General features: G+C 62.5%; 2 protein-coding genes across 7 annotated transcripts in view; one reads left to right on the forward strand and one right to left on the reverse strand.

The window, feature by feature from the left end:
• Nucleotides 1-15,606, forward strand: part of CTBP2 (C-terminal binding protein 2) — a 100,394-nt gene extending 84,788 nt beyond the window's left edge. For 4 of the 6 annotated variants that reach the window (XM_054729239.1, XM_054729238.1, XM_054729242.1 and 1 more), the window contains 8 exons: nucleotides 9,091-9,245; nucleotides 9,431-9,575; nucleotides 10,324-10,530; nucleotides 11,428-11,642; nucleotides 11,882-12,012; nucleotides 12,663-12,790; nucleotides 13,130-13,247; nucleotides 14,266-15,606. In XM_054729239.1, the coding sequence (XP_054585214.1) occupies nucleotides 9,091-9,245; nucleotides 9,431-9,575; nucleotides 10,324-10,530; nucleotides 11,428-11,642; nucleotides 11,882-12,012; nucleotides 12,663-12,790; nucleotides 13,130-13,247; nucleotides 14,266-14,446 (1,280 nt within the window). In that variant the 3' untranslated portion in view covers nucleotides 14,447-15,606. Of the gene's footprint in view, nucleotides 1-61; nucleotides 1,617-3,036; nucleotides 3,217-9,090; nucleotides 9,246-9,430; nucleotides 9,576-10,323; nucleotides 10,531-11,427; nucleotides 11,643-11,881; nucleotides 12,013-12,662; nucleotides 12,791-13,129; nucleotides 13,248-14,265 lie in introns of those variants that run through there. The other 2 variants (XM_008156140.3, XM_054729243.1) reach the window with 2 other exon arrangements.
• Nucleotides 15,607-17,174: 1,568 nt separating this feature from the next.
• Nucleotides 17,175-24,492, reverse strand: part of ZRANB1 (zinc finger RANBP2-type containing 1) — a 45,740-nt gene continuing 38,422 nt past the window's right edge. The window contains exons 7-10 of the mRNA XM_028132102.2: nucleotides 21,627-21,747; nucleotides 20,197-20,326; nucleotides 19,860-20,089; nucleotides 17,175-18,979 (exon numbers count right to left, since the gene is read on the reverse strand). Of these exons, the coding sequence (XP_027987903.1) occupies nucleotides 18,761-18,979; nucleotides 19,860-20,089; nucleotides 20,197-20,326; nucleotides 21,627-21,747 (700 nt within the window). The 3' untranslated portion in view covers nucleotides 17,175-18,760. The remainder of the gene's footprint in view (nucleotides 18,980-19,859; nucleotides 20,090-20,196; nucleotides 20,327-21,626; nucleotides 21,748-24,492) is intronic.

A 24,492-nucleotide genomic window follows, 5' to 3' on the forward strand; every position in this document is an offset into this window, starting at 1 on the left:
GGGTTTGACGCGTGTCTGAAGATTTGTGCAGAGGGACCCCCTGCCGGGCCGCCGTCCGCCCATGCCGGTGCCCAGCAGGCCTGTCGGGGTCGGGCGGTCGCAGAGCTGGGATGCCGCCGGCTGGTGCGAGAGCCCCTGGGAGGTGGCCGAGGCCCCGGGCCGGAGCGGCTCGCTGACGGACGGGGGCAGAGAGGGGTCCTGGTATGAGGCCGCGCCCGACCTCTGCCGCGAGGCCTTCTACAGCGCGGTGGCCGGCAGGAAGGGCTCCGTGCCCGACTTCAGCTTCTACGACAGCCGGCAGGCGGTGATGGCCGCGCGCGGCGCCCTGCTGCCCCGGGACTACTACGGCGACCCGCCCGGGGCCGCGCAGGGGCCTCGGGGGCCGGGCCGCTCGCTGCCCGGCTACGGTGTGCTCGGCAGCAGGGTGACGTGGGAGCACGTGCACGGCCGGGGCCCGGCCCCCCAGGACGCAGCTCCCCTGTACCGGGACCCCGCAGGTAAAACGATGGCGCTGGGGCAGCGGGCGCAGAGCAGGGCCCCCTCGCCCACGCGCTACGCCGGGGAGCTGGCCCCCCACGGCAGGTACGGGGCAGAGGCGCCCTCCTACCCCGCCGGCCAGGGCTACGAGGACGTCGGCGAGAGGCTTGGGGATCCGGCCCCCGCCAGGCAGGCGGCCCCCACGTGCCTGGTCGTGGGCCCCGCTGGGGCCGCTGCCTCTGAAGGGGGGCCGGGGGCGGCCCCGGGCGCCCTCAGTCGAGGCTACGGACAGGAGAGCGTCTCCGCCAAGCTGGCTTACGAGAGCGCTGAGGCCGACCTGACCTTCCCGGCGCCCGCGGGCAGGAGGAGCGCGCCGCCCGAGTTCCTGGCGCTGCTGCGGGCCGAGGGGGTGGCCGAGGCCACGCTGGGGGCGCTGCTTCAGCAGGGCTTCGACTGCCCGGCCGTGCTGGCCACGCTGGAGGAGGCCGACATCAAGTGCGTCGCCCCCAACCTGGGCCAGGCCCGCGTCCTGAGCCGCCTGGCCAGCAACTGCCGGACCGAGATGCAGCTGCGGAGGCAGGGTCCGGGGGGCCCCGCGCCCCGCACACGCTCCAGCAGCTTCAGCCACCGCAGCGAGCTCCACGGGGACCCGTCTTCCCTGGGCGCTGCGGGCCTGCAGTCCCAGCCGGTGGGTCCCCTGCAGGCGGCACCCCCCCGCGGAGACCCAGCTCGCCGCCCCTCCAGCGCGCCCTCCCAGCACCTCCTGGAGACGGCTACCTATTCTGCCGGGGTGGGTGCCCACACCCCCCACTTCCCCTCCAACTCTGGGTACAGCTCCCCCATCCCCTGCGCCCTGACAGCGCGGCTGGGCCCCACGTACCCCCCACAGGCAGGGGTGGCCTTGACGAACCCGGGCCCCAGGACCGCCTACTCCACGGCGTACACGGTGCCCATGGAACTGCTGAAGCGGGAACGGAGCCTGCCCAGCCCCCACAGCGGCGCCCAGCTCCTGCGGAAGCCCTTGGTCCCCGGGGAGCCAGCCGGTCCGAGCCTCCACGTGCCTCACTCGCCCTACCAGAAGGTGGCCCGGCGGACAGGGGCCCCCATCATCGTGTCCACCATGCTTGCTCCAGAACCAAGTAATGCACCCCTCCTTCCTCCCCGCCCTCCCTCCTAGGGACCCGCAGGGGACAGGAGGGCAGGGGTCGACAGTGGGTCCTGGCATTCTTCGCTTTCAGGCTAAGCTCGAGAGACCACACACACACCACACGCTCTCACGCACACACACACCGCACACACACCACACGCTCTCACGCACACACACACCGCACACACCCATAAGGCACCGCGGCCAGTGCCCAGCCTGGCAGATGGCCCCGGGGCCCACGGGCCCCATTGCCTTCCCACTCTGTGGTCGAGCTCACGTTGATCTGTGGGTTTTCCTTTCTGGTGCTGAAACGTGGCCGTGTGGGAGAAGCTCAGATCATTCGGAACAGAGCGCAGCTGCCAGTTCTTAGGGGGCTCTGGAGAAGGCGGGGTGCTGTCCGGCACCCCATAGACCGTGTCGCTCACTGGCCAGGACTTGCGCCACCGTGGGAAACACGCCTCGGGGGCCTGCCCTGGTCGGGCAGGAAACCAGGCAGGGGTGCCGCCCGCGGCTCCCTGTTTGAGAAGCACTGGAGGTGCCGGGGCTTCTGCTTCCCGGTCGGGAACAGGACCCCCAGAGGTTCTCTTCTCATCCAGATGTGAGCCCACAGTCGCTGCGGTGCTTCCGGGGCATTGTGGGTAAGCTTCCAGGGGGTGCCAGCGTTTTTATTTTAGCTCTTGGATCGTTACCCACAGTTCCAGCTGTAAATCTGTTTTCCTCTCTTGCCTCCCCAACATAATTTTTAAAAATGGAATCCAGTTTAAGTGAGTGTATTTCTTCAGAATGACTATTACGAGGTGAAGACAGTGGCGTGAAGATGGGCCTTGGACAGCGGTGGTCCCGGGAGCCTCTCGCCGGCATGTTGGCCGCTGACCGGCTGAAAGGCCTGCTGCGCCGGGCGGAGTCCTGTCTCTGCAGGGTCTGGTGTTTGTCTCACGTGTGGGTTTCTGTTTTAAGTCTGAACACAGTTTACTTTCCTTTTGTTAAAAAAAAATCCACGTGTGGCGGGAGGAAGGTCAGATAATTTTCCAGGCCCGCTTCCTCCCTCCAGTCACACATTCTTTCTCTGCAGCCCGCTGATTTGCATGGCGATGACATTTGTTGCTCCAGTAATTTCATCTGATAATGGCTGGGCTTGAAAAGCGGATCTGAAAACATATTCCTTAATTATGTGTTGCTAAGCAACGGGAGGGTTTGGTCATAATCACAGAAAGATTATCTCCTCCTTGAAGTCCTGGAAGGGTTTGCTGCAGGAGCACCTGCCCCGCTGCCTGCTCTTCTCCTTTTCCTGCTCATTTCCTCCGCCTCTGCCGCCGCTCCCTGGTTGGGGGGCTCTTCGTCTGAGCTGTGTGTGTGATGGTTAGCGCTCTGTTTGCGGACCGAGGGCTAGTGATTGTTTCTGCTGCCTGGCAGCAGGCCAGGGGCGTCGGAAGTCGGCCAGGAAATACGTTTCTCTGTCAGATGGCCTGTCCCGGAGCCCTGGCCGCCAGCCTTCCCTGCCGCATGTCAGCATGACCCTCCCCGAAATCTGCGCGGGGTGGGGCGGAGCTCGGCCTCCCCAGGAGCTGACCTGCGCACGAGGCATTTTGCAGGTGTAGGATCAGCAGCCAGGTTGGGGTTTGTTGGAATCGGTCGCATCCTGAAGGGCAGCACCCAGGCCTCAGGGCCAGACACTGGACCTCACAAGGCAGCCCCACCTCGCTCAGGCCAGCTGAGTGGACAGGGAGGCCCTGAGCGGGACGGGGGCCCTGAGCGGACGGGGGCCCTGAGCGGACCGGGGGGCGGGGGAGCTGAGCGGACGGGGGCCCTGAGCAGATGGGAGACAGTGATCTTTAAATCTAGACGTGGCTGCCGCGGCCATTGGGGTCACAGCTGGCCTGAGTAACGCTTCATCTCAGTCTCCGTCTGGCTCCCTTTCCCTTCTCATCTGGACGGGGCCGGGCGGGGGTCTGGGGTACCGCCTGGTTGTAGTCCTTCACCGTTTGGATGTTTTCACGTGTTTGCCCTGAACTCGCTTCATCCCGGTTGGCTTTCTCGGGAGAAATAACAGGCTCCTGGTTGCTGGTCCGGGGGCCGGAGGAGGGGGCCATGTGAGTGACAGCTGGGCGGCTGCTGTCCTCACACGCTGACCTGGTGACTGGCACAGCACAGAACCTTCCGCAGCGGCTGTCACAGCGATGCCCCGCCCCTGAGTCAGGGGTGTGGGCCGGGCTGAGGGTGGGCAGGCGCAGCGGGTGCACAGCAGAGCTCAGGCTGCCAGGGGCCCGCTCTCAGCCTCCCCTTCCCTCCCCGCCGCTTCTCTGGGGCCCCTGGGGTGCAGCTTGGACCCCATCCAGTCACGGGATGCGCCTGAGGAGGGCGTCGGTCTCCTTTACTTCGGGGTGTGGGCGCCGCTGCTCGGCCCCTGCAGGGTGACATTGACCTCCAGGTCAGGCCAGTCCCGCCCCTGGAACCGCAGGGACTCCCCTCGCTCTGCCAAAGCGTCCCGTCCGCATTGCACGGGGGGGGGGGGGGTGTTTCTGGGGCGCCCGCAGCGCAGCCTTTCCAAGTAAAACACGAAACACATCGGCCCCGCATCCGGGAAATCACAGGCTCCGCTTGCTTCTGTGGCCACAGCCTGTTGGCCTCAGACGCGGCTCTGGCTCTTTGTCCTCAGGGGCCTCCCTCGCTCCTCCTGCGCCCGGCTCCGAGCTGAGGCCTGGGTGTGGCCGCCCCGCCCCGCCCGGCCCCCAGGATCCTGCCCACGGGGGGAGCTCACACCGCCGCGGCCTCCTGTTTCCCGGGCAGCGGGATGGTCCCCCACCGTCGGGCCTGGCAGGATTTGCCCGGCCTCTTCCATCCAGACTGACCTCGCAGCCAACCTTGGCTCTGCCCTTAGTTCTTGGCTTTGGGATGGGGGGACAGCCCAGTGGCGGCCCACACCCAGAGGTGTTGCCTTTGCCAGCTAGCCTTCTAACGCAGGCAGGCAGTTTTTTAAGAGAAAAGCTGCCGGTGCTGACAGGAGACTCAGGTCCCCCGACCAGGAGGCAGGAATTCCAAAGCCAGAGGGATGTGTCCAGCGGGAGCGGGGCTCCCAGTGAAGGGGCCCTGCCTGAGAGGGCGCTCCCCCAGCCACGAGCTCACAGCGGGCTCGGCCCGAGGGCGTGATGGTCTGCGGTCTCCCGGAGCCGGCGCGGGCCTGCGCGCTGAGGGACGCGGGTTCTACGAAGTCAGAGCGGAGAAGACGGAGGGGACGCTCCTTAGCCAGCCTGTCCCGGGCCTGAGCAGCCCCTCTCCTCCTTGGTTTCAGGGCCACACGGGAAAGTCCGCAAAAAGCCTTGGACTTCGCCGTCCCCGGCGGCCGCGTGGCAGCAGCGGGGCAGTCTGTTTCCGGCACTGGGCCCCGGCGGCCTCCTGTGCCCTCCTCGGGGCGCCCGGCCTTGGTCCCCCTGGTTCCGGGGACGCGCCTGTGACGGAGGGCTCCGTGCGGGTGGGCAGGCCTGGGCTCGGGGTGGCGGCCGCCCCTGCTGGCTGCCGCTGCTTCCTGTGCTTTGGAAGGAAAGGGGGTGTCCTCCTTGTTAGAGTGGGGGTGCCCTCAGTCTGTTAGGGGCTCTCCCGGGCCCTGCTGAACCCAAAAAATTCACCCCCAGTTCTAGATGGAGCCAGAGCCCCCGCTGGGTGTGAGGACCCTCCAGGCGCTCACTTTGGGGGTCGGGGTGGGCGGGGCTGTGGTGTGGCGGTGGGTTGACCATGGGTCCTGGGGTTCCTGTGAAGTCCCATCAGCCCCCAGGAGCCGGGCACATGGGCTGGCAGTGGGCAGGCGGTGCCAGCCCCACCCCCACTCGGGCATCATTCTTTCGTCTCCTCATTTCCCTCAAACATCCCGTGTTGTTGCCGTGGCACGTTTTTAGAATTTGAGAAAAACACAAAAACCCCAGCAGCCAGTACTGGGGTCCCCACGAGGGGGCAGGGCTGGAGCAGAGCGCGTGCACACGGCCTCGGGGTCCAACCCGAGTGCCCGGCGCTGGTGAGGCTCAGATTTGGGGGACGCTGCTCCGTCCTGTGGCCCTGCGGCGGCTCCGGGTCCCGGCAAAGCGCAGCTCGGAGGGAAAGCGGCAAGTCCCCGGGCTCCTCTCCCCACGGCTGGGAGGAGCTGCCTGGAGGAGGGGGCCCTGGGGTGCTCTCTGCAGTGTTCCTTCTGCGCCCTGAGCCCTGTGTAAAGGGAGGTGCACGGGGTGTGGCCCAACCTGCAGGGGCAGCTGGGGTGGCCCAGCCGTGCTGACTAGTAACGTGCCGATCGCCCTTCCCTCAGGGCCTGTCCCTGGCCTCACCTGGACAGGAAGCCAGTGGGACCCCACACCTGGGACCAGCTGCTCCCCGGCCAGGCCCCGCCCTCCCAGCCCCCCACGGGGGCCCGGCCTTTGGGGAAGCAGCGTTTTACCAAAACCAGACGCGGAGCCTCCGTCCTGGCTGCACTGTGGACGGTGCTGGGTTCGGCCGTCCTCCTCGCTGGGCCTGAGGGGGTGCTGCTCAGCCGGCCCTGCTGGGAGCAAAGGGCCTCGGAGGCTCCCTGGGGACCGGGTGGTGAGAAGCCGACCCTCCAACCAGGAGCCCCCGGGAGGCTCGCCCAGCCGGAGGGCCGGTGTGAGTGCAGGGACCATCGAGCAGCGATGACGGCTCCCGGCTCTGCTGGAAAAGGAGACGTGTCTGTCCCTTTCCCGGTCCCAGGTCCCCGCGTGGGCCTGGACTGAGGTCCGGGGGCGGGGAGTTTCCGGGGGGCCCGCTCCGGGGGCCGGTTAAAGGGACGCAGGTGTTTGTGTTCCTGACGGCGCGGGAGTCCTGCGTTTCGCTGAACTGGGTGAGTGGTTCCCACGGGTCTAGGCTCCGGCTCCGGCTCCGTCCGCCTGTCACCGGGACCCTTGTTTCGTTTAAGACACGATCTGCCGACCAGGGCCGTCCTCTCGGTGGCCAGCTCCCGCCCTAGCCCCCAGCTGACGGCCGCGAACGCAAAACCCGCTGAGGGGGCTTCACCCACCCGGTGGGTCTCCCCAGCAGCTGTCCCCTGGGCGGCCCGGCAAGGCCAGCTCCCCGAAGGCTCGATGGGCATGGGCGGTGCAGGGGTACGTTCCCGGCCCGGGGAGACCTGACCTGGGCGCCAGGCTGCATGCGAGGCGCTGGGAGCCCATGGGACGAGGGCGGGGCAGGTGCGACTCCGTGCGGGTTGGACCAGCGTCCTCGGAGGAGGTGTGGGCAGTGCCTGGTGCGAGGCCTTGGCAAGACGGGCACCTGGCTCCTGTCCACCCCCCACCGGTCCCAGCCGGTCGTCCTGCTGGCCTTCCTGTGCTGAGGGAGGGAGCAGTCAGCTTGAGGGAGGGCCACCGGGACCCTCTGACGCGCGTCAGCAGGAGTCGCTGGCCCTGGGGGTGTCGCTACTCCTCCCTGGCCGGGAAACGGGGTGAGGGCGACACGGGTTCTCGCTGGGCCTGGCGCTGAGGGGGGAGCAGTGTCTGGGAATTGGTAGCCTCGCCTTTTACTACAAACCTCACTTTGGTGACTCATTGAGCATGTGCCGTGGCATTTCCCCCCAAATCTCCGACGACAGGGAAAGCGGGCGCCCCACCCTGCGGTCCAGCCGAGCTGCTGCCGTTTCCCGCAGTCTCGCCTGCTGTCGTGTTTACAGACCCGGATGCACGAGGCGGCGGTCACCCCGTGCACTCACGGTCGTCCGGCGGTCAGAGCGCTGAGCCCGGTGCAGCCTCGCCTCCCGGTGCTCGGGGCCCTCTCCTCCCGGTGCTCGGGGCCCTCTCCTCCCGGTGCTCGGGGCCCTCTCCTCCCGGTGCTCGGGGCCCTCTGCCTCCCGGTGCTCGGGGCCCTCACCTCCCGGTGCTCGGGGCCCTCTCCTCCCGGTGCTCGGGGCCCTCTCCTCCCGGTGCTCGGGGCCCTCTGCCTCCGCTGCTGCGCCCTGCGGAGCGTGCTCGGCCCCGGGCAGGTGCAGGGACCCTCCGGGCCTGGGGAGCAGCCCCTTTCCTCCGGGCAGCGGCCTCAGCCGCCCTCCGCGGGGCTCCCCAGACCTCGCGCAGGACACGCGGTGCCCACCCGCCCAGCTGCCCCCGCCCAGCCCTCAGCAGCACCCTCAGCCGTGCGGCTCCGCTGCGGCTCCGTCCGGGTCTCGGGCTGGGGCCGAGGTCGGGGCGCCGGCCTCAGGGCCCAGCCCCGCTGCCTTCTGCTTGCCCGGCCTGGGTGAGGGCACTGGCCGAGTCTCACCAGAGAGAGGGGCGCCAAGGCGGGAGGGAGGTGATTGCTAGGCAACCTGGCGTTTGTTTCCCGGGTAACGCGACGCGAGCACTGATGCTGTGGATGACATCTCTGGTGACAGCCCCCAGCCTCTCGGACGCCTGCCTGGTGCCCGCCACCCTTCCGGGTGGTAGCGCTTAACTAGCAACTTGGGTTTCTCATTGTGACCATGAACTCTGCAAACCTTGTCCCATCGACCCTCCTTCCTGTGGGGCTCAGTCCGGGGGCTCTCACCCTGTGGGAGGGACTGCCTGTCCCGGGGGAGCCGGCCCTGGGCAGCGGGGGGGGGGGGGGGGGGGGAAGAGGGGGGCCGGCTCACCATTTCCTCGGCAGACGTGGGAGCTAGTGGCCGGGCAGGCTCCCCCCTCCAGCGCGGTCCTGCCCCTCCGCCCCGTCCCCTCACGGGCTGAAGGCGTGGTGTTGAGGGAGATGAGAAGGTGGTTCCACGGGAACTGGCGGCTCCCCTCTTCCCTCCCGGCAGGGCTGGGGTCTGAGGGCCTGTCCCAAGACAGCACCCGGGTCTTCGGGGGAGCCCCGCCCGCTTACATGCACACCTGGGCCTCTCCGGGGACGGGCCAGCTGAGGGGGTCGAGGCGGTGGGCGTCCGGGTCCTGGGGGAGGCAGTTGGTGTTCACCTGCTGCCCCCGGGCTGGGAGGGACCCCGACTGCTTGAGAGCCGGCCCCTCCCCCGCCCCGTCCTCGGAGGCCAGGACAAAGGCCTTGTCTGCTCGGTCAGCGCTGTCCACCGGCCGCCGCGGTGCCGGGGCTCTGTGCAGGGCAGAGGCCACGGGCCTGACCGTGCGGCACCTCGGGCGCGGCTTCTTAGTGTGCGGTGAGGAGCCGGGTGGGTGCGAGGCGGGGCCACGGAGGTGTGCGTGGCCTTGACCAGATTCCTTGGCCCGAGTTCCACGAGGCGATGGCGTTAGCTCCACGTGGCTCCTGCCGGCTCCGTGTGAGGTCGTCAGAGGCACTGGACCCACCCGAGGGCCCAGCAGGCAGCATCCTACCTTCTCCGCCCAGGCCCCTCGGCGGTCCCAGCACCGCCCCGTTGGCTGTGCAGCGGCCTGCAGACCCCACAGGCTGAGGACGGGGTGGGCGCGGGCCCGCACAGGGTGCCGGACACGCATCACGCTGCCCACGGGGTGTGGGACGGGCCCCTCCGCCTGCCCACCCAGCCCTGCCGCTCCTCGCAGGTATCCGCCCCCAGATCATGAACGGCCCCCTGCACCCCCGGCCCCTGGTGGCGCTGCTGGACGGCCGCGACTGCACGGTGGAGATGCCCATCCTCAAGGACCTGGCCACCGTGGCCTTCTGTGACGCGCAGTCCACGCAGGAGATCCACGAGAAGGTGGGTCCCCGGCCCACCCCAGGGCTCCCTGGCTGGTCCCTCTCCCCGCCCCCTCCCCTCCCCCCGCCCCTCCCACCCCTGGGTGGTCAGTCACCAGCAGGCCCCTGGTCGGGGGAGCTGTCCCAGACCTTGTGCTCCGCCTGCTGGGCGCCGGGGACGTGGGCCTGCAGCTGTGTCCCCCGCAGGTGCTGAACGAGGCCGTGGGCGCCATGATGTACCACACCATCACCCTCACCCGGGAGGACCTGGAGAAGTTCAAGGCCCTGAGGGTGATCGTGCGGATAGGGAGCGGCTACGACAATGTCGACATCAAGGCAGCTGGCGAGCTGGGTGAGTGCGCGGCGAGGGCTGGGTCAGCGCTGAGCCCGGGGCGGCTGCTCAGAGGAAAGTGCCTGCAGGTGCAGAGGTGCGGGCTGTGGGCACCCGCCTCCCGGCAGCTGCCGTGTGGGGTCTGGGCCTTCCCGGCGGAGGGCGAGGCGCTGAGGGGGCTCTGGGTGCTGAGCCCAGCCCTGTGGCCTTCGGAGAGGCCCTGGAGGTGCGCCCCGCCCCCGCCTGGAAAGTCCTGGAGGAGGTGCCGGCTGGGCCCAAGGAGCTCAGTCTCAGAGTTCGGGTGCAGCCATTCCTGGGGGGCCTGAGCCCCTGGCCGCGGCCCATCCCCCAGACGGCCGCGGGGCCTGCCTTCTCGTCCGGCCCCTCCGCGCTCGGGCCCTTCTGAGGGAGGCCAGGATGGGGGCTGTCAGCCTAGGTCTCGTGACCTCTGCCCCGGGTGCGCACTGGTGCCTGCGCGCTGAGCTGCCTCCCTCCTGGGTGGTAAAGAGGGGTCCGCTGCCCTGCCCCTGCAGCCATGGCTGCCATGCACTGCCCCCAGCCCTCAGCTTGGGAAGAAGCCTGGCGCACAGCCCTGGGGGTGCTGCCCGTGGTCCCCAATGTGGCACTGAGGGGGCCCTGTGAGCGAGGCCTCCATGGGCGGCTGTGCCCTCAGAAGCGGCTTCACTGGCCTCTGCGCCCCCAGCCCTGTCTCCCGCCTCTGACCTGGGCAGCAGGGGGCGCTCACCCCAGGCCGCCTCCTCCTCTCCAGGGATCGCCGTGTGCAACATCCCGTCGGCGGCCGTGGAGGAGACGGCCGACTCCACCCTCTGCCACGTCCTCAACCTGTACCGGAGGAACACGTGGCTGTACCAGGCGCTGCGGGAGGGCACGCGGGTGCAGAGCGTGGAGCAGATCCGGGAGGTCGCCTCGGGGGCAGCCCGCATCCGCGGGGAGACGCTGGGCCTCATCGGCTTTGGTACGTGCGGCTGCCCTTTGCTGGGGGTGAGGGTCCCTGCGGTCCCGTGACTGGATTTGCTGTCTGCGGGGGGCATTCTCGGGGGGGGGGAGGGGCAGCAGGAAGGTGCTGTGCCTGCCAGTTGCCCGTGGGCAGAGGTGCTCTGGGGCTCGAACAGGGTCTGCTGTGAGCGGAGCCCGGGGCCGGGGGCCTCAGCGCAGGCGCGGTGACAGCGGGCGTCCCTGCAGATGAGTCAGCAGGTGGCCAGGTCACCGGCTTGGAGCGCTCTTGCCGGAGTCCGCGGTTGTCCGTGGTGACACGGCTGCTGGGCACACAGCTCAAGCGGGGCCCCACGTGGCATTTGGGAGGGGGAGGGGCTCCGTGACCCTGCGGGGTTACTGACCTCTGCTGGTCCCTGGTCTGTAAGCGGGGGAGGGCGTGACGCACGCGGGCGGGTGCGTGCTGGCCCGGCTGTCGAAGGCTCCGGCACGCAGCCCTGCACTCGGGCTGTTTCTGGGGACTGAGGGTCAGGCCTCGGGTGGCCGAGGGGACAGCTGCGTGGGGCAGGAGGAGCTGCACACCTTGCCATCTCTGGGTCTGCTGTGATCACTCAGTGGACGGGCCGCCTGGCCTGGGAGGCGGGACGGAAGGCAGGTGTGCTGAGCCACAGCGCCCTCTGCTGGCGCGCCAGGTCCGGCGCTCTGCAAGTGGCTCTGAGGAGAGCTGGCTGCTTCTCAGCCTGGACGACGGGGCCTCAGTGGGGCTGCCCTGGCCGGCACACAAGTCCGTGCTGGCGCTCCCTGCTCTGGCTGCGCCCTTTGCCGTCGTTTTTTGAAAACTCTTTCCGCACATGGAGGCCAGTCCCGTGCTTTCAGGAGGGGCCAGTCTCGCTCACCTGGACGCTCTCTCTCTGCGCAGGTCGCACGGGGCAGGCGGTCGCCGTTCGAGCCAAGGCCTTTGGCTTCAGCGTCATCTTCTACGACCCCTACTTGCAGGACGGGATCGAGCGGTCCCTGGGCGTGCAGAGGGTCTACACCCTGCAGGACCTGCTGTACCAGAGCGACTGCGTGTCCCTGCACTGCAGCCTCAACGAGCACAACCACCACCTGGTCAACGACTTCACCATCAAGCAGGTGGGCGCCCTCGGCCGGCTCCGCAGCCAGGGGGACGGGCCTGGGCCACGGCCCAGTGAGCAGGGAAGTCCCCGAGACAGCAGCGAGGGCCCGGGGAGCCCGTGGGGCGGGGCCTGCCTCCAGCGCGGCACCGAGCCAGGCTTCCCGCTGAGTCCCTCGCAGGATCGGCAGAAGCCGGCACGAGACGCCCCTCGGGCTCCTGCTGCCTGCGCCTCCGCTAACGCTCTTCCTTCCTCCAGATGAGGCAAGGGGCCTTCCTGGTGAACGCGGCCCGCGGCGGGCTGGTGGACGAGAAGGCCTTGGCCCAGGCCCTCAAGGAGGGGCGGATACGAGGGGCGGCCCTCGACGTGCACGAGTCGGAGCCTTTCAGGTGGGTCTGGCCGCCCGCCCTCTGCGTCCACCTGGCCCCACACTTTGTCTGGGGCCCTCTCCCAGACAGACAGGCCCTCTCCCACACGGACGGACAGGCCCTCTCCCACACGGACAGACAGGCCCTCTCCCAGACAGACAGGCCCTCTCCCACACAGACAGGCCCTCTCCCACACAGACAGGCCCTCTCCCACACGGACGGACAGGCCCTCTCCCACACGGACGGACAGGCCCTCTCCCACACGGACGGACAGGCCCTCTCCCACACGGACGGACAGGCCCTCTCCCACACGGACGGACAGGCCCTCTCCCACACGGACGGACAGGCCCTCTCCCACACGGACGGACAGGCCCTCTCCCACACGGACAGGCCCCGTCTGCGGCTGCAGTGCCTTCTCGCTAACAGTAAAGGGGCCGGAAGGTCCCCACAGGGATCAGCCAAGGACGAGGCAGGAACAGGGGTGGTTTGCTTGGTCTGCAGACGCGGCTCACAGGCCGATCTCCGGGCCTCCCTGGTCCTTCTCTCTGTGCGTCCCTGGCTGCTCCTGGCCCTGGGGTCACAGCGCAGCCGCGCCAGCCTCCCTGCCCGCCAGGGGTGAGCCGCCCCGGGGGGCGGCCAGCTCCTCAGGGCCGTGCTCTGCCTTCCTCCAGCTTTGCTCAGGGGCCCTTGAAAGATGCGCCGAACCTCATCTGCACGCCCCACACGGCCTGGTACAGTGAACAGGCCTCACTGGAGATGCGGGAGGCCGCCGCCACCGAGATCCGCCGCGCCATCACGGGTGAGCCCCGGCCCGGGGGGCGTCTGCTGTGGGCAGCCATGAGCTCTCAGGCGGGTTGAGTTGGAGTGGGTTGGGCCGTTTGTGCACGTCCCCAGCGAAGTCTCAGAGGACGCCGGTCCCTCTCGGGCCACCGCAGCCAGCGCACCGGGCGGGCCCTGCCCCTCTCTGTCCTGGCTGACGGCCGGGCTGGAGCTCAGGGCTCCGGACCGTCCCTCCCCGGAGGAAGATGAGCTGTCAGATCTGTCAGCACAAACCACGGAGGTTGTTCCCCGGAAGCCGCTACTGAGTCTGACGTTTCATCCCCTCGCCCCTAGGAACCATGTAACCGTCTCGTTCCAGGTCGCATCCCCGAAAGCTTAAGGAACTGTGTGAACAAGGAATTCTTTGTTACAACGGCTCCTTGGTCAGTCATAGACCAGCAAGCAATCCATCCGGAGCTCAACGGCGCCACTTACAGGTGAGGCTGCGGGAGGGACGCCACACGGGCAGCTCACCCAACCCGGGCGGAGGGATCTCCTCCTGCCCCCACTCTTCCCAGGCCTCAGGGTCCCGCCTGGAACCGAGTTCCTTTCCTAAAGGGGCCGGAGCACTGGGCGAGGAGCCCCCGTTCCTTCTGAAGCCCCTCCACAGCCAGGTCTCCAGGGAAAGACAGTCTGTCAGTGATTGTTTTTCTGGCCAGAGACCAGGGGAGGTGGGTCCACAGTGACTGACGTCGATGCAGGGGACACAGCAGGGGTTTCCCAGAGTCCTCTTCCTCCACCTGATTCCAGGGAGCGGGTCCTCCCCATAGAGGAGGCGCTGCAGCCCTGGCCCAGGACATGGAACCCGCCTGCCCGTGCTTGGGGGGTGGCGGCGGAGTACGCAGCCCTGGGCCCCCGGGAGCACAGCTGAGCTTCAGCGCTCGCTCACAGCCCCGTGCCGGTCCTCCTGCGCCCTCCGAGTTCTCCCGTGTCCGCGCTGAGAAGCCCTGGCCAGGGAGGGGGCGGCTCCTGCAGGGAGAGAGCCAGTGTCGGGCAGTTGGCAACAAGAATTCTAAATCGGCGTCGCCAACCTTTCGGACCTCACAGACCACTGGTTGGCGGCCGCTGTTCTGAGTGGCTGCCTCCAAGCCTGACACTGGGCTCACGGCGCGTGCCGCCAGCACATGCCCGCTGCTCTGCCTGCCACACGCCAGCAGCCCAGGCGGCCACATGTAGTTGGAGAGGGCTCCACGCTGCCTGCTGGGGGCCAAGTCTTGTGCAGGATCCCGCACGGCGGGCAGAGCCCCACAGCAGGAAGGGCGGACACCGTGTTCTGATTAGACAAACGGGCCTTGTTGCTCGTGACTTACGTCCACGTTTGAGTTTTTACACGGGCTCCTCCCTGCTCGGGGCAGGTAGGCTGACAGATCGTCCCATAAGAGAGACCGGAAGTGGGCGGGGCCCAGCGCGTGGCATTTCCTGCCCTGGACTTACCTGCCCTTCTCTGCGCCTTAGATACCCGCCGGGCATCGTGGGCGTGGCCCCGGGGGGGCTTCCTGCTGCCATGGAAGGGATCATCCCCGGAGGCATCCCCGTGACGCACAGCCTGCCCACAGTGGCGCACCCTTCCCAAGCACCCTCTCCCAACCAGCCCAGCAAACACGGGGACAATCGAGAGCACCCCAACGAGCAATAGCAGAGGAGACCAAGGTCAGGAACCTGGGACCAAGAGACAGTGGACAACAGAGGAGCTGAGAGGAGAGGAACGTGGCCGTCTTCGTGGCTGATTCTGGGCACACACACCATGGACATCAGTGTTACGAGAGCTAGAAGCCGAGACGTGGGAAACGGAAGATGCCTTCTGCTCACGAAGGGAGGCCCGGAAAGACTAGGACGTGATTAATTAACGACCAACTTCTGTTATTGTGTGTTAAGTTCTTCATCTGTGCATCCAATCACAAAGAATAGATCTTTTTCCTTTATCAGCCCCTGGGGCACAGCAGGTCCTGGACACCTGGCTGTATAGAACGTTGCGTCAAGAGTTCCAAACATCAATAAAAAACATTAAGAGGCAATCCCCGTCCTGTGACTCTCGTCCCTGCGGTCCTCGGGGCTGGTCACCTCTTTGCTAATAGGAAGATTGCATTTCTGCGAAACCGGGAGGAACTGCTCGCCTGGGTCAGACAGCTCGCTGCACGCACGGACGGATGACAGTCGCTCCTGGACAGAAGTCTCCCGCCCGAACTGCATACTGAGCGGGCGAGTGGTTGTGAGTTACCTAATACCCTCTAATGATGCAAAAAAAAAAAAAAAAAAAGTATTAAGTTTCACAAGCTGTTTGTACTCAAATATATTTTCTCAGTTCAGATCCTCAGCTATTTTATTGAGTGGAAAGTCTTGAGCTGAAAGGTTCAAGGAGAATAATGTTGCATTTCCTTATGTCTCAGGAAACACTTTTTATGGTAACTTGTCAGATTGTCTATGAACAAACCCACTTTTTTAGACATTGATAAAACCTTCTTTTCTTCACGTGATATTTTATACAAGAACACTTCAGGTGTGTTATTAGATGTGACTGATTTTAACAAATCCTATTAGATTTGTATCAACTAGTTACATGTTATATTCATAGTCTTTTGTGAATCATTGCCTTTTTGTTTAAAAGATGGCCTATTTTGAGCCTTTGTATAGGTACATTCCTGTTTTTGTGACAAAAACCTTTAAAACTGTCCCAAACAGAAAAATAATGGCTATCAGAAATGTTTTGTTTTAGTGTGAGTTACGTTACTGTATTGTTTCTTGTAAAGGTGGACATTTAGCGTTCGGTGCAGTTTTCAATAAAAAGTGATAAAATTCTGTTCTGAAATTCACGGGCATCGCACCACGGCACACCTCTGCTTGAGATGTTCCGGGGCCTTCGACCTGCCTCCTGCACCACCAGACTCCAGAGGGCTGCAGCGACCGCGTGGAGCGCGTGTGATTGAAAAGCACAGCCCCACAGAAGCCCTCGGTGTCAGTCGCTCCGTTCTTAAGATGAAACATGGGTTAGAACTACGTCAATTCAAGAAACAAAATTGGTCAACTTTGAGAGTTTTGATTTTAATTTTCCCAAAAGCAAAATCACCTGGCTCAAGCATTGACGCAGGAAGGAAGGTGAATCTCAAAGTTCGGGTCTTACGGTATTTACAAAGAAACGTTGCAAAACAGTTAACACCAGCCATTCCTTATGTTAAGGACGTAACCACTACCCGCCTTGTGCTGGTGGCACTGCAGGCACCCACACCTCCAGGCCCCACCCCTGCAGCCCCTTCCTCACCCCCTGCCCCTTTAAGCAGCAGCAGCAGCCTCCTGGCTGGGTTTCAGGTGCAGCCCCAGCGCCGCCCTCCGTGGTCAGTCACGTGGAAACCACCTCACAAGGCGGAGGTCCAGGAGCAGCAGCTCACGGTCAGTCCCAGGACCCCCGGCAGAGGCAGGCGATGGGGGGGCAGGGCAGAGCGAGCCCGGCCGCCGGGACTGGGGCCGGCAGAACTCCCTGCACAGAGCGGGCCTGGGCACAAGGAGCCCAAGTCAGGCAAAAAGGCAGGTCCGTTCCCCATGCGCCTGTTTTCATTAGAGCGAAACCACTCCCCGTGTCCTCCCGGGAAAGGGCCACAGTCAACCAACAGACACGCACGCACAGCAGTCCCGGCCACACACACGCTTCGGGGAAGGACATGTTCTCTTGGGAAAACAAACATGGCATTGACGCCCCCAAAATGCTGGCCTTTCCAGCCAGCCTGCTGGGCGGCCACTGGAGCCCAGGGCCTGGGACCTGCAGGCCGTCCCCACAGGCAGGGGCGCCGTGCTGATCGCAGAGGTGGACAGGCACCTCGGGAAGCGGCACCCGCTGACCACGACACGCTGGCTGCTCCCGGGGGGTCCTGTGGGCAGCGCGGCTGCGGGGTCGACCATGATGACCAGATGCTTTCACCCCGGCATCGCTGTGCTCCTTCGATTGGGAAGGCGGTTTGCGTACAGCGACCGCACCAGGTCTCTGCCCACTGAAGCCTTGCTCATATGGGGGAGTTCAGAGAGATGCTAGTGCTAAGCAGTCAGAGTGTCGGCTGCTAAGAAACTTATTACTGACCAAAATGAAAACAAACCACAAAAAGTCAGTGAAAAAGGTGACCACTTGGAACAGTACGTTCACCTTTATTGTAACACTAGAGGCCCGGTGCGTGAAATTCGTGCATGGGGGTGGGGGGTGTCCCTCAGCTCAGCCTGCACCCTCTCTAATCTGAGACCCCTCTCACAATCCAGGACTGGGGCTCCCAACCACTCCCCTGCCAGCCAGCCTGATCAATGCCTAACTGCTCCCCTGCCAGCTGGCCCGATTGCCCCCAACTGCCCTCCCCTGCAGGCCTGGCCCCCCCGCAACTGCCCTCCCCTGCAGGCCCAATGGCCCCCAACTGCCTTCCCTGCAGACCTGGTCCCTCCCATGCCGGCCATTTTGTGTCCACATGGGGGCGGCCATCTTGTGTTGGAGTCGTGGTCAATTAGCATATTGCCTCTTTCTGTGGAGTCCCACTGCATGCAGCAAGGGGGCCTTCCGTCCTGGGCACAGAGGGGGAAAGAGCTGAAGCACCAGTCATGCCAGCCCCAGACATGCTCCTGGCTTTGGAGTTTGAGCTCGCGCACATCCTGATGCCGTTGTAACCAGGACTTGGAAACAAGCAAATATTCCAAGGTTTTCAGACTTTTCATCAAAAGGAAGGAAAACTGTGTGTGTGTGTGTGTGTGTGTGTGTGTGTGTGCAAGCGCACACATACACACGCTGTGAGGCTGCTTTCTGAATTCTCTGCCACATCAACCGTCTACTGGTCAGGACGTCTGTGCTGAGACGGTGAGATCCTGACCATCTGAAGGGCTGGGGTACCTGACGCCGTCAAATACTCCCGACAGGAAGTCTTTCTCACCTAAGGTTAGAGTCTTCACTTGCAATAAGGATGGCTCTCGGACTGCTCACTGCGAAATTCATTCAGACAATGCACTGACCACCTTACTGCGTTTTAAATCTTTATTCTGTACTGAACTGATATTCCCAAGTAGGCGAGGCAAAGGCATGCCTTCCAACAATTTGCTTCAAGCAGAGCTGAGGATACAAGACACCAGGACCCGAGGCTCCACGGGGGCTGGAGCACACGCCGTCCACTGTGTCCAGTGGGTGGGCGCAGGCGTGAGCGCGCCTCTGCCTGCGTCCAGGAAGAGCCGCTCGCGGGGATGCTGCCCGGCATCCGGCGGAAGCACCTCGTTGAAGGGCGCTCTTCCAAACTAACGAACACCAAATACTGAACGGGGCAGGCCGGCAACAACAGGAACAAGACGAACAGCACACGAAACGAGAGGAACCCAGACAAGGGACAGCGTCCACACGGAGTTCATTCAATAAAAATTCTTAACTTTCCTTGTAGTTTGTTCCTTAAAGATCGGGTTTTATTGGGCACAACAGGAACTAAATTATTAATAAAATAAGTGTTTTATTTTTATGTTTTGCTGTGGACAATTTGTACAAAAAGTTTGCAATCTCTAAGGAGCTCGAGTGAGGCTCGATGTAAATGGATCTTTTAAGATGGAAAGAGGATGCCAGGTTCTACTTAAAAAACATCTCAAAGGAACAAAGTCACGTGCCTGTGCTTCTGGAGGTGCCCATGCTGAAACTCCTCGGGGACATGGAGGTGCTGGTACGACTGTTCCTATCACACAAGTTCTTACACAACCACATGCGCTACGTTTATAGACAGGGTTACGACTGGAAAGGCAGAGTTCTGTCTGAATGGAATTGGTTTTTACAGGCTGTCGTCCAAGCGAAGTCTGTCCTCGCTCGGCAGACGCGCCACCTCCACTGGGTGTGGGTCAGAGCCCTCCAGGCAGGTCCTGCGGCCGCTCGGTCCCACGCCGGGCCTCTGCCTGGAGCAGCCCGCTCGCTGGGGGTCACCGCAGAGCCGATACCTCGGTCTCCTGCTCCCGGTGCTCACTCGTCTTCGTCGTCTTCGTCTTCCTCTCCGTCAGACAGGGACGTGCAAGGCCGGATCTGCCGGTAGCGGTCGAGCCACTTCTCGACCATGTGCGTGACCAGGGGGTGGCTGCGCCGCCGAGAGCTTTTCTGCATGGCGACCAGCACGCCGCCCTCGGTCACGCAGCAGTCCAGCCACTCGCGGAGCAGTCTCTCCTGCTGCTCCTCGTTGCCCAGCTTCCGAGCGAAGGGAAGAAAGGAGACAACGCAGCGGTCAGACTGGCGCTGGTTCCCAACCGAAAGGCCAAAGCAGCTCCCTGAGTTCAGGTGGCTTCACCTCCTCCGTGTCTAATTAAAACCCAGCGTCCCGTGGCCACCAGGAGAGACAGCGCAGGGACTGGCAGACACCGCGAGGGAAACTCCCGTGACTGACACGGCCCCCGCCGTCCCATGAACTAATCCTGCCGAGAGGAGGCGACAGGGCCACGGCCGCCGGCACAGGCGCGGCGCCCGGGCTGACACCGCAGACGGTGCTCTGAGTGCTCCCTCAGGTCGCCATAAGCCTCACCCGTCCGCACCTGAAGTAACAGCGACACTTCACACGCGGGCGGTTCCCCGTGGCTTTACTTAGCACGTGCTCCCTTCTCGGCCTCGTCTCCACCACCTTCCTGGACCGGCCAGGTCTGCGGCCGGGGTCCTGCCCACCCACCCCCTGCGGTCTCGTGTCCACTGAGCAGCCTCCTCAAGGCCACTGGCCACTGGCGTCCCCGCTTCCCGAGTCAAGGCCACAGCTTCCCGCCACGCTGAGCCGCCCTCCTCCTGCCCAGCTCCCCCGCTCCCGACTCGGGTGTCACTTCCTCATGACGCCTTCCCTCACCACCTTCTCAACTCGGAAACCCCGTGGCCCCCTGCACCGCCTGGTCCCCTCACCCTGCGCGAGGGAGGGCAGGGGCTCCCGTCCTCGCTCCACGCTGCCCCACACAGCACCCCCGCAGGGCAGCTCCGACCGGCATCCAGACAGCGGCAATCGCCACCACACCCAAGGTCCCGGGCGCCCCTCGCTGCGTGGGGGCACGGCGTCCCCGCGTCCAGGGGCCGGAAGGGCAGGGCTGCTTACCTCCTGAGCGGAGAGGAAGTGCACGTGGAGTAACTTCCTCTCGCTGTCCACCAGAGGCAGGAAGGTGATGGTGACGTCATCGTCGGTGTTCAGGTTAGCACCAGCGCCGCGGGTACCGTAGCCATCGTTTTCCATGGCAACCAGAGCAGAGAAGTGGCCCCTCGTATAGCCCAGAGCAATCGGACTTTTCCAGCAAAAACTCTGTTCCCACAACAAAGGCAAGTACACACCTGGGGGAGGAGAGAGGCACCCGATTGCGGGATGTGGCCGGGATGTGGCCGCGACGGCCGGCGCTGAGCTCACCCAGTGAGCGGGCCCTCCCGCTGGCCACGCTTACCTTGAAAGCGGGTGTATCCCAGCGTCTCTCCGCGGAAGCTCTTGTAGTACTTGACGCCATACACTATGATCGGGCGCCTGAGGATGTGCGCGAGCACAAAGATGTGTGTCTGCTCCAGGCTGGCCCCAGGCTGCGCAGGACAAAACGAGGGTCATTTCTCTCCAAATCACTGACCACCACACGCTGGGCACCGCCGGAAAACACAACGCGACCCGCCTCCGACACCCTCTCGATGCAAACGCGTTTCTTCAAAAACCTCTGTCGGCTGAAGCAGCACTGGGTTCCTCCCACCGCCGTCGGCGCAGGCGTCCCTGACTCCACCCGGGCCCACCAGGCCTGCCGGCGCCAGGAGCGGGATCCCACCGCCGGGGCCTGCTGCCACCCGCCTCCGGTCAGCCCCACAGAAGAGCGGCCACAGGGCCCCGGAGACCGGCAGCGTCGCTCCCTGACAGCACCCGGGCCACCCTCCCGACGACCCTGACCACACGTCCTCAGGAGGCCCCGGCGCAGACGGACAACAGCCGCTCCTCCGGCTCCCTGCGAGCGGTCCGCCCCAAGCCGCTAGGGAATGACTCTTGTCTGGGGCACCTTCTCTGGGGCCCAAGTCACAGGAAGAGCCTCCCTGGGAGCAGCCAGGTCTCAGCTTGACCCCCAGGGCCAGAGCGCGCAGCACCAGCCCAGGACCCGGTGAAGCCCCTCCGACACAGGATGGGAGCTCACCAGCAGGTGGGGAAGACGGGCACACAGCCGCCTTCCCGAGAGGAAACACACGAGAAAAGCAATCTGAACACACACAGTGCTCACACACACACAGTGCTCACACACGAACACAGTGCTTACACACGCACGCACGCAGTGCTTACACACGCAGTACTTACACGCAGTGCTTACACACACACGCACACACGTAGTGCTTACGCACGCAGTGCTTACACATGCAGTGCTTACACACACACACGCACACACGCAGTGCTTACGCACACGCAGTGCTTACACACACACACACGCAGTGCTTACACACACACACACACAGTGCTTACACACACACACACACACACACGCAGTGCTTACACAAGCAGTGCTTACGCACACGCAGTGCTTACACACACACACACGCAGTGCTTATACACACAGTGCTTACACACACACAGTGCTTACACACACACACACTCAGTGCTTACACACACACACGCAGTGCTTACACACGCACACACGCAGTGCTTACACACGCAGTGCTTACACACACACACACACAGTGCTTCGTCATCCCAGTCCGACGTCACCGGACAGACTGCGCCCCTCAGTGAGGAAGCGGTCACTGCCCCGCGGGGGCCCTGTGGCCAGAGTCTGAGCAGCGGTGGCTCGCGCCTGAGCACCCAGGTTCAGGCGGCTCGCCGTGCTCACGGGCAGCGTGCGCCGCAGCTTCTCACCTGGCTGGCGAGCGAGAGGATGAAGGCCCAGTCTTCCTGCCACTGCTCTTCCCGCAGGGAGAAATGCAGGCCAAAGCTCTGCGAGTACCACGACTCCCAGTCCTTCCAACGTGTGTAAAACCTACAACAAGACAGTGCAAAACAAGCCTCTGTAAACAGAACGTGTGACGTCCAGTCACGGAGTGTCATTTGTAAGCATCTCGAGTGAAGATTACCCCTTTTAGTCATTTTACCTGGCTTGCAATATGTTTTTCAAATTAAAAATGCTTCCACTCTGCTAGCAGCCATCTTTTAACACCTCCTCAGACATAATGTGGCTCACTACCCTCCAATCTTCACCAAGACTTCCAACGTTAGTGAGAGAACAGTTCATGTCAATTGTCTACTATTGGTCTACAAATTAAAAAACAAAAACAAACCAAAAAAAAACTCAAAATCATCCGAGAAGCTGAATCCAATCAGACAGGCCTTTCTCCGTGAGCGCATGGTGTTCATGCCTGGTCACTAACAACAGCTGGAAACAGCCTCGTGTTCCTGAGAACAGCAAAGCCGCTTCTTTGAGATTTCTTGCACTAAATAGAATTATTTCTCTATGATTATCTACAGAAACAATTCCTTCTTTATATTTAATGCCCCCCTAAATGCTTCAGCCTAATAAATTAAGAAGGTTGAAAATCAAACTGGGTCATTGGTAGACTGAATTACTAAAAACAAAATCTATTGTTCTTTACATCAAGTATAAAATTAAGCAAAACAAGATATAATTATGCTCAAAATTGTGATTCACTGTATTACAAAACGAGCCAGCAAAGACCTCTGCAGTAAAGACAGACATTTAACCTGTCCCATCACCTTTCTCTCTCTCATCCTATATAATAAAAGCCTAATATGCTAAGTGTCTGGTCGTCCAGTTGTCCGTTCAACCAATCAAAGCATAACATGCTAATGATCTAAGGCCACGCAACTGCTCACTATGACGTGCACTGACCACCAGGTGGTAGACGCTCCAACTGGTAGGTTAGCTTGCTGCTGGGGTCCGGCCGATCGGGACTGAGAGAGATGGGCCGGACACGCCCTGGAGCCCTCCCATGATCCCTCTCCAGCTGGCCAGCCTCCCACAACCCTCCCTGGCCCCAATCATGCACTGGTGGGGTCCCTCGCCCTGGCCTGCGCCCTCTCACAATCCGGGGATGTCAGAGAGCCCGTTTCGGCCCGATGCTGCAGGCCAGGCCCAGGGACACCACTGATGCACGCATTCGTGCACAGGGACTAGTAAAGAGCTAAAAACCCAGGTCCGTTCTTGTATGTGCGTGAATTCCATCAGTGCACACACACAAAGCAGGTCAGGGCGGCAGGGTCACCGTGTCTCCACAGGCGCTGCCTGGGGACTCGGGACAGGAAGTGCCTGTAGCTTAGGGTTTTCTAAAACGCCCGGAACAGATGGGACAGGGTCTAACTCTTGGTTGGTTAGAAAGAATTCTCTACTCCACGTAATCAAGGTGGGTTTTTACCAGGAGTGTAAGTTTGAAGTTTAAATGTCAAGTGTCTTAAAAATAAAATATGGATATCCCTCTTTTAAAATACCTAAAAAATGCAAAAGTAGGTTTGAATGCACCAATAACAAATACACTGCTCTGAAAAGTTCACGGAGAAATATCACAGACCTAGGAAGTTGCTACAAACCAAGAGATGAGCACAGCTGGAAATGAACTGGTTAGGTCCCAGAATCATTTTGTAAATGAGATTGCTAAATCTGCATGAAATTAATGATGACGGGGTATTCAAAACTCCTCAAAGAAGACTGTAGGACAAGAAAGTTCAGAAAATACGTCCTTTAAAAAATAAGCTAGTCAAATCATCATGCCCACAACACAAAGACATAAACTCTGAAATACCAGCTCGTTAAGAACAGACAACCAAACTAAATCCAGGGACAGCAACGCGAGTTTGGCTTCACGTCCAGAAACCCACTCCACGTCCACGGATCAATACCGTGAACCTGATGGTGCTCCGCAGCTCCACCCGCAGGGTCAGGCGGTCCCCGTCCAAGTCCCAGAGGAGGATTTTGCAGAAACTGGTAATATGGATCCAAACTTTAGATGGAAACCCAAAGGATTCAGAGCAGCAAAGAGAAGACGGTGCCAACAGCACGAGAACCAGGGGAAACAGGCCGTCCTAAACCTCCACAAGCTCTCCTCCCGGACAGGCCCCCGGGGAAGACAGTTCAGAGACAACCTGGACCTGTGGTCAGATCATGGTCAGCAAAAGCCCAGGGCAATTCAATGGGAAAACAAGACTCTCTTCCCTCAATGACCCTGGCACAACCAGACATCCACATGCAAAGCTCGTGGTTTTAAACCTCACACCTCCCATAAGAATTAGCTCAAATCAGATCAGAAACACTAAATGTGAAAGCTAGACCTGTAAAGTTCTTAGACAAAACATAGGAATGATGCTTTCAAATGTTACTTTTAAAATTTAAAACAACCATGATTCATAAGCTAGGGCTGTGATGGATACCAGGACAGCATGCAGGGACAGATGGCACTGTAAACAGAGATGGAAATGCTCGAGATGAGAAACCCCAGACAGAAATGCAGAATGCCTCTGAGGGGCCTGTCGGTGGATCGCCCAGCTGAGCAGACACACCCTCAGCTAGAGGGCATGACAACAGAAACTTCCAGAACGGGAAGGAAAGAGAACGCAAATGGAGAGAAGAAAAAGAGAATTCCAAACAACGGAGGGCTACAGTGTGATCTGCAGCCTCATGGAAATAACGGGGGGCGGGGGACAGAGAAATAGTTGAGACACGAATGACTGAGAACTCCCCACACTCATGTCAGACCACAGCACAGACCCACGAGGC

This window comes from Eptesicus fuscus, chromosome 17 (assembly GCF_027574615.1).
Source record: "Eptesicus fuscus isolate TK198812 chromosome 17, DD_ASM_mEF_20220401, whole genome shotgun sequence".
Lineage (NCBI taxonomy): Eukaryota > Metazoa > Chordata > Mammalia > Chiroptera > Vespertilionidae > Eptesicus > Eptesicus fuscus.